At 44.9% G+C, this 15,130-nt stretch overlaps 1 protein-coding gene across 1 annotated transcript; it reads left to right on the top strand.

Moving 5' to 3' along the window:
• The first annotated feature begins 10,372 nt into the window (after positions 1–10,372).
• LOC129385441 (uncharacterized) lies at positions 10,373–14,891 on the top strand. The gene is made up of 4 exons (XM_055072071.2): positions 10,373–10,402; positions 11,531–11,672; positions 12,962–13,099; positions 14,373–14,891. Exons 1-4 carry the CDS (start codon positions 10,385–10,387, stop codon positions 14,489–14,491), a joined length of 417 nt encoding a protein of 138 aa, XP_054928046.2. The 5' UTR covers positions 10,373–10,384; the 3' UTR covers positions 14,492–14,891.
• The last annotated feature ends 239 nt before the right edge of the window (positions 14,892–15,130 follow it).

Here is a 15,130-nt window from a genome sequence, read left to right as displayed (position 1 = left end):
GAATCGTCATTCTCGTAGTAAGCAAACGTGATTGTGAGAGGAATAATGTGTGCGCCGAGCTGATTATTTGCGCCCTGAATATGCACAATTGCGGACTCCAAGATAATTCGTCAGAAGTAAACTTTTTTGCATGGGTTTGCGCGCCAAGACTTCAATCTGATAGTGAGGCACGCCGTAGTGCATGCCGTAATTTCCATCACCTGGGGTTCTTGAGCGTGGGCCCAGTGCAAGGTACGTGGGAGTTTTTCTTTTTTTCGTTTTTTGCGTTTTTCACTTTGCCCCCATCGAAATGCGGCCGCCGTGGCCGGGATTTGATCCCGCGACTTCGTGCATAGCAGCGAAACGCCGAAACAACTAAGCAAAGACGGCGGGAAAGAACCAACAGCTTATAAAAGAAATAATAGCTTGCGATACGTGTTGCCTACAACTGAAACATTTTTGATCGTATATGTGCTGCGCCTGTCAGTAGTATGTGCAAAGTTTATTATTACCGAGAGCTCTAATGTAGACGATCGGGTGTTCGCTCTCGGCGTTAGCAAGTTGTTCTGTAGTCGGTTCCCTTCTTTCATCGTTTTTTGCAATTATTTACATCCCTTATTTTGTTTTAAGTATATTAGACAAGAAATGGTTGATGTTCCTGTATGTGATGTCACTGCAGAGAGTTATCGCATGAAGTCCCCATTCTACAAACTTCGCAAAGCTTCCTGAAGAAATAAAAACTTGTAATTCGGTATGATGCTCTACTCTTTTCATGAGTATGAAGATACAAGAAATGGGGTGAAACTAAATCTTCACAAGAGAAAAATTATGAACATATATTTGCCAACTTTGTCGGTCTTTATATTTTGATGATTTCTTTTTCACCTTCAACCACTCCCATTTCAAGTATGCGGAATACAGGCCGACTAGAGAGAGGTTCCGGTATTTGAGTAAATGCAGGCGGGCGGGGCCTGCGGGGCGTTGGAGCGGAGGCGTAAACGTGAGTGTCCTGCATGGTGCAGCCACCTGGTGGTGCAGAGCTCAAACAGACAAACAGTTAATATTGCATTAACGAATTGTATTGTACGTCGCTGCTGGTGTATATTTTCTGCCCTGACGTAATCGTGTTGCTGCCAAGAATTTACACCCACAATAAAGTAGAATACACTTGCTTACTGAAATATTAGCTGTTTTTTTGTCTGTTTGAGCTCTGCGCCACCAGGTGGCTGTAGCATGCAGGACACTCTAGGGTGCCTCGATGCGCGCGCTCCCCTCTGCCGCCGTATCGAGGCACCCTAGGACACTCGCATTTACGCCTCACCCCCTACTCTCCCACGCCCCGTCCGCTTGCGTTTACCCCTATACCGGACAAGCTAAACCACTCTTATATAGCACTTTCTTGATAGTTTGACAACTATTCGTCATATATGTAGTATTCGTTCAATCCCGCTGTTCTTTCACAAATCTCGGGATTCTTCCTGTCATTGTTGGGGACTTTTTTTCCTTTAAAGTGAACAGGGCGTGACTCACGTCGTCACTTCTTCGGAGATGTCAAACATTTCACTTCCTGTATAAGCCTGTCACCAAAATGAAGGAAAAACGCCGTAGCGTGCTCGCTAGATCAGGTTTCTTAGATGGTGCGCGACCGTACGTTAGCACTAAGAGTCGCCTCTTTTCCAAGGACTACTTCGTGATGCGAAATCGAAGCTTCCCCTCCCCCCCCCCCCCCCCTAAAAAAAAAAAGTGCGAATTTAAGGAATCTCCTGATTCTGCTCGATATGCAGGTACGCGAAAGCAGCGAGTACAATGTTCAGCTGGTTTTATCCTACTTTGATTCTACGGCCGTGTGGCAACCCTAAGCGAATGAAGAAGAAAAATGAGATTCTATGGTTCAGTTTAGGTTGTCCGGCTGGGATTGTTTCGCTTTCCTTCACGTTTCATACATAAGACTATAAGAAATATAGAAGTGAATACATTTGCAAGCGTGAAGCACGGCGATCACGTTTAGCAATCGTAGACACTGTTCACGCGCCACTACGCGCAAGCAAGAAGAACGGGTGGAAGAATGTTTCAAAAATATTTAAAGAAACACCAGTACATTGTACAGCCCTCTCTGCGAACACGTAAGAGCTTAGTGTTTTCCTGGAACAAGATTTTGCATATCTCTCACTTACTGTTCCCCAGGGCCTAGGCGAGAGTATAGCCGTGAATCACTAGGTCGAACAACGGAAGAATAAATCAAGCTCTCTCTCTCTCTTCTTCACTGCAACCGACAGCTGATCGTTGCCCCGGCTCCTGTTCCTCAACTTTGAACAAGAAGCCAGTCGCCTCGAGTTTGTCACGAACGACCTACTTGCACGTTTGGACAACGGGAAACGCGGGAAGCATATAATATGGTTCCATCCGAGTTGTTGGCTGCGCAGAGAGACCGCACGCGCAAGCATAAAGTACTTTTCACTCGTACGAAGATTACGCGGAAACAAGGCGCGCATTTATGTGGCTCATTGCCAACTATAGCAACGTCATGCCAACCCACGCAAAGGAAGCGTTCCTGATTGTAACATCAATCGCCATAATCGCACTTGTCGGTAAGAAAAAATCGTCCATCCCTCCTCGAAATTTATGTCAGTGAATCCTCGACTTGACGTAAGATGTTTGCGCCCTTCAACGCACAAAACCACTCATTTAGACTGGCGATTCATTTCCCCCCCTATGCGGAAACTTGTCTTTGCCCTCTCCGAAACTGCTTGGTTTCGACGATTTACTGTAACCTCTCGTGTCTGCTACAGACACCCCCAGTCATATAAATTCACGGTTCTATTTCTACTCCTTTGTTTTCTAAAGCATACCTTTCTCCTCAGAAGTCTTTCTTTCTCAAGCGTAAGTTTGTCTCGCCAAGGTCAATGAACTGTTTTTCAGCACCAAGAGCGACGGCCCTGGCTGTTGCCGACAACCTAAACGAGAACACTAATTCCCTTCCGCAAGCCTCACAGCTTTTGAGAGTTAAGGTGAGTGTTCCTTTTTTTTTTAGATTCATTATGAAGAAAAATCTCAGACGTATGCTCATTTATTATTGATCTTTGGTAAAAACATAGCAAAGGTTCACTATTATTAATTGGTGATATAGCACAAAACAGGAATACAGATTGAGTGAAAACATGGCCAAGTACTGTTACTCGTCCTCCGGGCCTGTGTCGCACTGACATCCCTAATCCTTATGACAGCCTAGCGTACCGATCTGTCGCCTTTCTAATTTACTACTAAGCTGTAAGAAAAGAGGATGCGATTGCACGGAGCGATATTCTTGAACAAAACGGAAATTCAATGTAAGCGGAAGCCAAAATTATTTTTTGTTTCTGTTTAAAATACTTTCGCCTATGTTTTTTTTTTTCTTTTTTTTCTTTTTCAGAGGACCGTAGGCTGCATTGATCACACTACTGCAAACGGAAACCTCTGCTATGTAAGTGATCAAGAACTTGGCATGTTGAATAGGTCTGACATGCACTTAAACACAAATGAGATTTTTTTTTTTTTTTTTGCAGGGTCACGTTCGTTTTTTGGCGTACCAACTATTACATGATCAAAACAGTGTGCTAGAGCTTGTTGTAACCTAACAAGAATCAGATTGTTGTTGCAATGTGAAATTGTTAGCGTGTGATTAAAAGAAGCAAAACACGGTAGGACCTTTGTAAGTTTCATAGTCAATCATCTAGACGCAGTAGCTTAGAGCACGTGTTTTTAGCGGCCTACTACGGCACCACGAGGTGGCGTATTCAATTCCTGGCAACAGTGGTGGCATTTTGTTGCGACGGAAATCTAACAGCCATACATGTCCTTGCGCGCCTTCATCGCATAAAATCAATTCTGGCGCTTTTTCTGTGACCTCAAAAGTGCATGTCTTGTTAATATATGCACTGTATTCTTTTTTCTTTGGAAATTCCGCATTCTTAGTGCGTTGGCGGTTTCTTGACGAGTTATAGTTTCTCTTAATGCCATGAAAAATTAAACACTATTGGTCATCCACCTAGAGCAAAAAAGAAAACAAAATGGTGATTGTTCAGTTGAGTCTTCGGTTGGCGGGGTTTATTCCATACGCCACGCTTTTGCTTTCAGATTGCTAGACTTCATTATGCCTAAACTGAAATAGCCGCGCGAAGGTAGACCTTGCACAAAAACAGAGGAGGGGATAAATATACCGAGCTGGTTCTCGCTGAAATCACCATCGTCCCTGATGTTAATGAAGAAGTAGATAATGATGACGGTGGCATTTGTAATCGGCAATTACGCCCATCTGAAGATCAAGTTGAATTGGGGAAGAATCGGGTGGCTGTGCAAAAGTACATTTGAGGTATAAGATTTCAGAAAACTAGCTAAGCACCGCATCGATCCCTCCCTCACGCTTTCCTCTTTTCGTGATCCCGCAGAATGCCCAGTGTCCATTTTTCTCCATGGGGGCCTGCAAAGACGGGTTGTGCGCATGCGCACCTAAAGGAACAAACATGGCTGCACTTCGGGAGGTTTGCTACAGTAGCTGCTACACAAGCTGCACACATCGCTGTTTTGTCGACGATGCCATGAAGGAAAGCGTGAGATCACCCTGCGACAACGAGTGCACCAAGCTCTGTTATGAGAATTAGCTGGCTGTGGAACTGAAAATTGTATTTCCGTTGCCTAATAAACATAAAAGTACAAATGTGACACTCGCAGAGCAGCAGAAAATAAACCCTCGATCAAAAACTTGCATAAAAGCATTAATATCCTAACCTGATAAGTAACAGTCTAACCCAAAGTATCGTCGTTATATATACAAGCAATATCAATTAGAAACAAGCATTTTTGACAAAGGAGTTCGGAAGCGTTTAAAGATGTTGCAATAAAGAAACACGGGGAAACGTAACGAGAGGAAAAATACAATATCAGTATATACCTCAAAATTCGAAACGTTAGTATCAAATTCAAACAAGAAAAAAATACCAGTGACAAAATGTAAGAAAAAGAAATAATTTAGAAAAAGGAGTCCATCCTATTCCACAATCCGCACATTGTTTATTCTCCTTTTTGTTATGAATAGAACACACATTGCTTACATGATGCCTTGATGGGCTACTGCCATCTAGTGTAATCAATGCTATTCCAAAGGACGGCGGGGTTGACTTGAAAGTCGCTTCCTTGTTAAGCAGTCTAAAATAGTGTAATATTAGACCATTACAAATGTTGTTACACAAGCACAGGCACACAGACATATATAATCCAATACTTAGCTAGGGCAGGGCAGCCCGGCTTAGCGCGCACAAAAGGGACGAAGAAAATACGCAAGCCATGTCTCGCTTTTTCGTCTGCCTTCTTTTTTGTGTGCTGCGTCCCGCTTCAGGCATAGCTTCAACTAAGCATCCGCACCCAACTTACCCACCTTTCAGTCATTCTGCATATCGACGCGAACAGAGTTCTAGTAACAAAGCTGCTTTGCATTCTGTAATATGGCATGCGCCCTACGCTCTTCACCACCGAACCCACTTTCCACTCGCCACATAACCCTGCTCCATATTGTTACCAGTGTTTTATTTTTCGTCAATAAATGCAAGAATGTTGCCTCGCTAGTTAAATGTCTTTTTTGTGTGTATGTGCGCGCGTGCGTGCGTCTGTGTGTGCGTGCGTTCGTGCGTGCGTGCGTGCGCGGAAGCCCTCCCCGTGCAGAAATGGCATTAGCGGCTCAGGGTGCTTTTCGTCCATGAGTCAGTACCTGTAACTGTATGCCTGCTTTCATTCTGATAGTAATTACGCGGACGCTCGAGGTGCATTCACCTCTTCGGCGTCCCCACCGTTATCATCCTTTCCACCGGGCAGGGCGTAGACGGCTCACGCGCGGACGCTTAAAGAGTGTCCAGAGACGCCGCGAGTTTGGCCCGAAAAAAACGAGGAAATGAAATGGACGCACAGCCAACGCTCTGCCCTATCGCCTCAGTGGCGGAGCCAGGCCAGTGTTCTTCCACTGTTGTCATGAGTGTTGCACGCGCGACCGTTCTTACTCAGCTGATGTGTTTATATTTTGGCACCGACTAACCGTAAAGTTATCCTGTCCGTCTCACCTTGCACCATCGCAATGCGACGCCTACGATGCCACTACCAGCGCTGCTATCGCGCCAATGTTTTCAGACTCCTGGTAGCTGTAGCGCGTTGTTCCTTCTGCCCTACAGGAGTTACTTTGCGTGCTGCGTGGTGCTTACACGTCGCAACAGCGTATATTAACAACACCATCCGAAGAGTCCAAGCATCAAGCTGAACCTTGCAATCCCTATCAACACTTCCAGCGTTCTTTTTTTTTCGCAACTTAGCAACTCTCAGCATCTTTTTTTTCTCGAATAGCCCTCGTTCCTGGGCAGAGCTTTAAGAAGTGACCGATGTAGGCTATGGAAGCTGGGGCACGTTCACGTTTTATGTATTTGCCTGCTTTGTTTAAAGTCACTCTGCGTAATGTGATTTTTATTAAATTATATTTACGTTTCGCGACCCATTTGCTACGTCTGCCACCTTTCACGTACATATCACAAGAAGCCAACAAGCTACTGTTGCCGAGAAGCGGCAACTGTAGCATACGGAGCAGAGGGTCACGTAGCCACACTTTCACATGTAAAAGATGAACCCTCCTAGCAACGGATTTAATGTGGGTTCTGATAGCGCCATTGAAAGGCCACGCACAGGTAGAATCTCTGGATAGCAGCGTGAACACTATGAGTGGCGACGGGAACAGCTACGTCAATTGGTTCCAAGGCGTCGTGCTCAGGCTAGGCCGGACGCTGTGATTCCTGCGTAATGGAACCCACGCGCAGTCAGGACGCCTGAAGAGCACCTCGAATACGATCAGCGACGAAAGGAACAGCAACGACATGTACAACGGCGTCGTACTCAGGCTCGCCTGAATCCAGCTGAAAGCTACGTCACATTGGTCTATCAGATCATGATCATACCACAGTTTCCAAGGCCAACCACCACCACATCGTAGATTGGAGCCCAGTTCTTTTTTTTTTTTCATAGCTTCAGGGAGTGTCGTTTCGCTATCATTTCCAGTCAGAACACAAAGAATACAGCATTCCAGAAGATGCCAGTGAGCAACCGTCACTTTGTTACGCAACGTTGAACGGCATGAATAAGTTCAAATGATTACAGTAAATTACGGTGTCTTGCTTTTCAAGGCCCAGAGAACCTTTCCATGATACTATACGTTGTAGGTTGCCTAGATTATTATCGATAACCCGCAGTTCTTTACCGTGTACCTAAATGTCCCGGTGCGTGACATATTCGAGAGCCCTTGCTCCGACGGCCTAGGCTCCGCAGTGACCGACAGCTGACTCCAGCAAGTGGATTGAAGTGGGTATACTCCCCAGCCTTGCTTGGATTTATGAATGATGGCGGGTTGTGCGGCCCACTTATATGATGCGGAACCCCGGCCGAAACGCTGGAAATGGAGACATCATTAGTCGTGCGTCCCGTTCACATGGTAGAAATGTCTATACGTCGTACGTCATGCCGTACGAAAAGTAACTAGAACTCCTAACTGTAAGTCCGCTGTCCTTGAAAGTCAAGAAAACGGGAATAACGAATATGCATCAACCATCCTTTTAGACAAAGTGAGTTTCTAGGGCTGCTTTCAGCCTATCTGTGAAACAGCGGCTCATTTCTCCCCTCTGGGCTAAAGAAACGGAACTCCTCTGCATAAGTGAACTTTGAAAGGATATGCAATTATTTAAGCTTGCGCCTAATGTTTCGTTCTTTCAAAGGCGATAGCCGTATAAGACTTATGGGTCGAAAAATCCGCTGCCGGGCGTTATCCGAAAATTGACCGACCGGTGTTATAGCACTAAAATTCAATGGTACCAAAATTGATGGTGCCACCCACGACCTTAGGATGGAGTCTAACCCCCAATTTTTGGTGTTAAGGCAAAGATAATTAAGGCACCCGAACCCACAATCTTTGGTGGGTGTCGAACTCTCGACCTTTGTTGGACCAAAATTCAATGGCACCAAAATTGATGTTGCCACCATGGTCGAATCCACGTTCATTGGTGGGAGCCGAACTCATGACCTTTGGTGTTAATTAAGGCGAGCTCAATAAAAGCCCAGTTACTTAAGGTAGAGGTAATTTAGGCAATCGAACCCACGACCTCTGATGGGAGTCGAACCAACGATCATGGGTGTTAATTAGGGCGAAGGGAATTGATGCACATTTAATTAAGTATAGGTAATTGAGGCAATCACACCCTCGACCTTTGGTGATAATTAAGTCGAAAATTATTGCAGGCACATGTAATTAAGGCAAAGTGAATTAAGCCACTCGAACCAACGACCCTTCTTGGGAGAAAACAATAGGAAGTTTAAACGCATTCGAATGAGAATATTAACTAATTTAATTAATGTCACGTGAGTGCGTATTCTTCCGTATTCATTCTCGTTAGCGCACGCAAAATTGACTGTAAACTTTTTTCCTACCAGGACATCAATTTCTGGCAAGAGTAAGTTTGAGAAAAGAAATAACGACCTTACCGCCCTATTAGCATCAAGGTGAAAGAAGAAGAGGAAGAAGGACAGGGCTGACACATGTTCGTCATTCTCCGACCTATTCTATTTTAACCGCCGCCGAAGTACCGGAATCCCGACATAGGAAGGCCCAGATAGTTTCTTGCCGGAGTAAGTGGGCAGTTTGATCATTCAGGGCTGTTAATGCACTTTACCGGGAGGTCGACTGCCATTTTTGCGAATATGTTCAGTGCCGAGATTAAGGTTGCGAGTAGCAACTGACAATCTTATCGCACAGTATTGTCATTCGTGGCGAACAGTCTTTGTTACGACGCTCATCTGTCAATTGGCCTAGAAGTGCTGAACCATATTTCTTCGGTAAACACGAATGAGGAGCTTCGAAATGCGTCGATCGTGCTTGTCCGTCATGTGTTGGTTCTTTGAGTCCACAATCTTGAAGTTTAGCAAATGCTATTTTCGCTACTTAGAGGTGCAAAACCTTAAAATTTGTTTTATCCTGCCCATAAGCACAAGTGCACGCTTTAAATGTTGATTCTCACCGTGCCGTTGCCAACACTGAAACTGTTTTCAAGGATATTGCTGTATTGCGTCGTAAAATAATTCTTGCTATAAGCAACTATTGAGCGCAGTCATGTCTCATCAGTGTGCTTCACTCATCCCATTTCTCCCTAAATGTGCAGTACAGGACAAACTTGCTTTCAACGCATTCGATATTTTAGTTGCTTTTAGACAGCAAAATAACAGTACGCACAAGCGAGACAGAACATGAAATTATTCATTATTGTATTGGTAGAATCAACGAGCGAATAATAAACCCAAAATAATTAGGAATGATAGCAATAAATTATTTGCAATGGTTGTCTGACAGGAACTCACGTGACCGTTCACTTGCAGCTTTCACCTACGACAGCTTCCTCAGCAGCCGTTCTGTGAGCAGCACGAAGTCCCCACGACGCTCCATGCGTGCCGCAATGAGACAACAAAGGTTTGTTCGCTTCTATTAAGCAGATATATTATTTTAAACGGGAGGTGGGGTGTTACGTATTAGGGGTCAAATTCACAGAGCTTTTCGTTCGTAACTTCCCTTTACCATTGCCAGGCCGCCTGTTCGGGAGATAATTTAGCATCATGATTAGCTGGCATCTTCTCTTGTTAATTGCCCCAGAGTAAGGACAAGCTCTCGGACGTTTCACCCACCAGCTTGTCGTGAACAGCAGGAGCTAACGCACTTAGGCGCAGTCAGAACTTTTGTAGAGGTGGGAGCACGAGACATTCCGTACCACAGCGGACTTTTTAGGACTAGGTTGGGTGATCTAAGTACCCCCTAGAAATATGTATTTAAGTAGCACACTTCGTGACGTATGATTGCGCGCAGCTTTCACGCTTTCTAGCCATTTGACAAATTAAAAAGTTCGTTCGCGGTCGAAAAAAAATATTCCTACGTTAAACATATTGCCAGAAAATTGGGATGTTGGACATATGATTAGCGAACGAAGCCGTCGAATAGCAAACACTTACGATTAAAAACGTTCGTGAACTTGGTGCGCGTAGGCTCAAAAAAGGCGCTTCACTTGCCTGAGCGTATTAATTAAACATAATTTCGCGCTTATATAGCAAAATATCCGCAATTGTCAAAATTGTCTTCAAAACTACAGTTAGTTCTGTTTTATAGCTTAGTTCTGTTTTATACCATTGAATCACGAGTTATCCATTTCGAAAGTGTCAATCTCAGCATAACCCATCTAAGAAATATTATGTGAATGTTTCATTCTGACCTCCTGTCTGCTTCTTCATGCTACCCTTTCTTTTAGAGAGTAGCACCTCAATTCCGCTGTGCATGTTTTTATTGCATTACAGCCAGCCGTTAGAAGACATGGTCGGAGCGTCAAAGGTAAGCGTACAAAAAAGTTTATGGTGTTTAAAAATCGTGTTTCCGTATTAGAGGCCGTACTCACAAAGCTTATCGTTCTTATGTGATCTTCCCATTAGATGGTCGGCTTCGCAAATAATAGGCCCAGCGATCACTAGGTCGCGGAACCAGATCGTGGCCACGGCGGCCACATTTCGATGGGGCCGAAGTACAAAAACGCCGGTGATCTATGCAATGGGGGCATGTTAAAGATCCCCTGGTGGTCAGGATGAATCAGAAGTCTTCCGCTATGGCGTGCCTCATAATCAGGCAATGGTTCTGAATCATAAAAACCTAGAATTCATAAGTCAATTGAATAATATGTCCAGCAATAGAATGGGCAGAAAGTTACTCGTACAAGCAATTTTAGCGTATGAATACGGGCCTTCTTTAGTAAGTAATATCTGCCATTACCTTGCCGCCTTCACTGATGTAGTATGTCCAGCATGAAGAATAGGTAGAATTTTTTATCAGGAACAATTCTGGAGTAAGGACATTTTGTGGACGTGGTCCAATCTTTGCATTCAGCATATTTCCTTGCGCGGCCTTTACTTAAGGTGTGTGTGATCACCCATTCTGACAACTTGTACAAATGAGAGTCTGCGTTTGCGGAGAATATTTATTCTATTGCACAGGCCGGGGTGTTACGTACTGTGTTTCCATTATGTTACCTGTGACATAAAGGACATTTACGCCAACGCGTTTCTTGCAAACGATATTAGGCAGATATGATGTCGGCGGCCTCTGCCGCGAACGTGAAAAGTTACTGAGTTGAAGCGTTCTCTTGTGGTGCGCTTGCAACAACCATACAAGAATGCGTCTGTGGACTGTTTTGGTGATTCTCATCTGCGTTCATCCGCGCTCAGTGGTTGCAAAAGTGATCACTCACGTGCACGAAGTATATTATAGCACCTTCAACGTTTCAGTTTCCTGAAAATGACACAGTATTCGCAAGATGTTTGCTACGCTAAAATTGTTCGTAAAAATAAAATGTCAGCCAATTCTTGTGCTAGAGATATGATTAGCGAACGTGGCCGGTCAATGGCAAAGATCCGTTACGAGCGAACAGCTTTGCGAGTGTGGCTCGAAGTAACCTTCATCGATGCGCAGGGGACGCGATTGTTTGTGGTGTGCGTCAGCTTGGCCGGCGTTGTCACCAGCTGCTGCGTCACGGCGCTACTCGTGATGTACTATTTCGTGGACGCCGAGTGTGGAGAGTTGCCGGACTGGGACTATCGTGGTGACCCCGCCAGTGAGTACTAACTTAAATGTGGGTGCGACTCTGACGTGCTCACCTTTAGGAAATTCCTGTATATGGGCTGAGAATTTTCATGTTGTGTTAAGCCTATAAGGCTACACTGGTTCGCGCCTGCGCGAAGATGAAAAACCAAGCCCGCGATTCTGCAATCATGCCTTCCGCTTGATTTTATGCTACTGTGGTCATCCACCGTTCACGGTCGGCTCATCCTTTTGATAGCGAGGATGGACCGTCGCTCTGGCCACTGACGAAGCGCGAAAAGGAATAGCATCGAAAAAGGAATCGCCACAAAAGCGCGGCTCAAGGTTATTTTTTCAATACCTGAAAGTAAGAGCTGCTCTATCTGAAGCCCTATCGATAAGCCGTGAGCTAATCAAATCATATGATTCTGACAAGTCCATCGTGCCACTTTTGTTATAAGTTCCTTGGGCAAGCATGATCACCGGATCTATAAAACTACTTGCTATAGTATGGGGATTTCCTAATTAATACATTGGCGCAGCAATCTCCTCGTTGTTGTTTCAAAAGCTACCTTGAGTGCTGGGCGCGTGCCGGCACCAAATTGCGTGGCGTTCTCACATGAGAGAAATCTGAGACAACGGAACGTAAACAGGAAACCAAGTCTTTTGTTAGTAGGATTTACATCCTCATAGTACTTTCGTCGCCAGATTGGCTTTCGCCTAGTCTAAGGTCACGCGCACTTTGAAACATTGGCTCTCGCACGCGCTTGGCAGTGTGGATAGCTGTATTACTGCCAGTATTTTTGGTCGCAGCGCGTGTGCGGGAACATTCGAATGTGGTGCAAGCAAGAACTAGCAGTACAGCTGCCATCGACTGCGCCAAGCGCGAGGTTGAGACAAAGTTTAAAACAGTGCGCCATCCTGGTGATGTATCGCGAGCAATGTGCACGCAAAATTTTCGATGCTCTTGCTATTTATCACAGCAGTGCGAAATGTCTCAAGGTTCCATTTATTTACCCCAGTGAGAGAAAAGTTGCTTACCTCTGCAATTATTGCACTCGTCGTGCTTCCAACAATGAATCATTTATTGCTGTTTTTTTTTGTTTTTTGTATTTTCTTCACCTTTCGAGCTTCACAAACCATCTTTCATTCAATGAACTTTTCTCAGTAGGTAGGTAGCGCGCTTTGTTGTCTTCTTGACCGCGTCGCGTTTATAGGGTGCTTGAACAAGCAAACCACTCGCTCTCGAAGAATGTAACGCCATTTGTTTGCCTAGTGCAATAGTGCAAATTGCCCGAATACGTGACGCCGCTATAATCGCAGAACGCCAGAGCGCCTGCACCGGCGAGCCGTGCAAGGAGACCAAGTGCGAACCGGCCCCTGACAACACCAGCTGCGACGGAGTGGTTCGTTCCTTCGCCGATGGGTGTCGCTGTTGCCCGGCATGCGTCGCTGTACTCGGTAAGGGAATGGGGCCGTTAATGCTCTAATAATGGCGCCTGGTAAATAAAGCCCTAGCTTTGATTCGCTTTTCTGAGTGTCATGTTCTCTTTTGTCTCGGTGCTGAAATGGATCACACCACGCGTAACTCTGAAGATCAGGAAAACGTTCTTTTTTTTTTTTTGTTTTTTTTTTGGGGGGGGGAGGGGGGAGAGGGACAAATACTTTGTGAGTAGGTTCGTCTCATGATAACGTCAAGAGGGAGAAAATGGGAGGGAATTACACAGCAGATGTGCCGCCTAGGGAGAGTCAAAGCCGAAAGCGATTATAAGAAAAGCCAACGTAGGCGTCCTCTTTTGAATAACTCCGCTAGACGAACGCTTCATAAGAGCTCCCTTTGTATATGTATACAGATGTTAAAAGCAAGTCTAGCAAAAAACTACGAAAGGCTCTCGAAGCTGAAATTCAGTTCCACAATAACATGGCCATCTGCTTCCCCGCCTGACTTTAAACTCCACATAAGATTAGCATAGCCAAAATCCAGTGAGACCTTCTTTCCTTTCTGGCAGGCTTCTGCGGTGGTCAGTTTTTTTTCCAATGTACTTGGTCTCTCTTTGAAAGTACTACCGAAGTATGAAAGCCCTTACCACATCGCCAAGCGCACACCTGCCTAAATTAACATCATCGAACGCATCGCATAGTCGTCAGACCTGTACCGTCGGCGACGAGGCATCCTCCGTGTGCAGCCTCTCGAGACTTACCACGACTCGCTCATCTCGGCGAGCTCTTAGGTCGCTATGACGGCTGCCTTTTCACTCCCGGTGATGTGTGTAGCGAGGATGACAGACACTAGCTAACCAACACCAGCGCGAAGTACGGGATCAGCGCTAGGGCTCACACTCGGTGTCTTTGCCTTACCGTTGAGATCGCCGCTCCGACTTCCCACTCTATATATGTCTTGACAGGGTACCTGCATTTTCTCAGATCGTAAAGCTTATCTGACTTACCTAGAGTGCTCGATTCAATTTTCTATATAGAATAAGCCAGCCTAAGTTAAAATTTTACATGCTCATCACTGGACACTTTTCTTAATTAGCGACAAATTACCCCGTATCCCCTGCCACTCCATAGCTGCCACCACGGACGGCATGTGTCTGAAGGAAGTGTCGTTTTATTTCAAAATGGCTATTTAAAAAAGTAATAGGAAAGTCTTCGAAAGAAGCACCAGGTATACTTATGCTTACAGTAAATGTTCACGCGTAGGTGAAATTGTTGCTAATATTTATTTTTACAGGCTTGGACCAGGACTGCTCCAATCGCATCAGCGACCGTCGCGATGCTCGGCAGTGTGGCAGGGGCCTTTACTGCAACAAACGCTACTGTACCTGCAAGAAGTACATTAGGGCGCCTTGATTTGTTCTAATTAGCGCCACTCACTACGTGTCCACTGCTTTCATTTCTTAAATGTGCCTGCTGAAGATTGCGCATACATCCGTTCTCATCCTTGGATAGTTTGACACCATAGCACTCGCTGACATAATAAACAGTTCTGATTATTGAGAAGGGGTAGGTGGATTATTCGTTTGCGTCGCTAGGTAAAATAAAATCCTGTTGTACGTATTTCCAGCATGATACTGCATCATTGCGCTACATTACTGTAAGCTGCTCTCTTTCATGTTAGACTTGAACCGGTTATTTACTTACGCATTCCTCCAGCTTTCCAGATTACGATTATTTTCTATGAAATCATGCCTACATTTCGCGCGAATATGGAAACTGGCATGCCTCTACCATTGTTATTCAGGCTGTTTATTTTTTTCTGATATTTCCCATTTTATTGAAGTATCGATGCCTCGTGATACAATCTTCATTGTGCAGGCTTGGCAGCAGGGCTGGTTATCATGAGTTGTCTCTCTGATATTTCAATATATCTGCCATATACCAATAACATATCTATCAGAAAGTAGACTACGTTAGAACTATTACAGCTCGTCTTATTAGCAGGAAGCGTTTCCGTTGCAGTTTCACTTGCACCATATGCTTCGATTTTTT

The sequence above is a fragment of the Dermacentor andersoni genome, chromosome 7, assembly GCF_023375885.2.
Source record: "Dermacentor andersoni chromosome 7, qqDerAnde1_hic_scaffold, whole genome shotgun sequence".
Lineage (NCBI taxonomy): Eukaryota > Metazoa > Arthropoda > Arachnida > Ixodida > Ixodidae > Dermacentor > Dermacentor andersoni.
The sequence above is the reverse complement of the archived record's forward strand: the minus strand, read 5'-3'. Positions and strand labels throughout refer to the sequence as shown.

What these genes read in the sequence shown, in the direction of transcription:
- LOC129385441 (XM_055072071.2), top strand. An exon ending in CTATCGTGGTGACCCCGCCA is followed by an intron (nt 11,673 to 12,961) that starts GTGAGTACTAAC and finishes CTATAATCGCAG; the next exon opens with AACGCCAGAGCGCCTGCACC. An exon ending in GGCATGCGTCGCTGTACTCG is followed by an intron (nt 13,100 to 14,372) that starts GTAAGGGAATGG and finishes TTATTTTTACAG; the next exon opens with GCTTGGACCAGGACTGCTCC.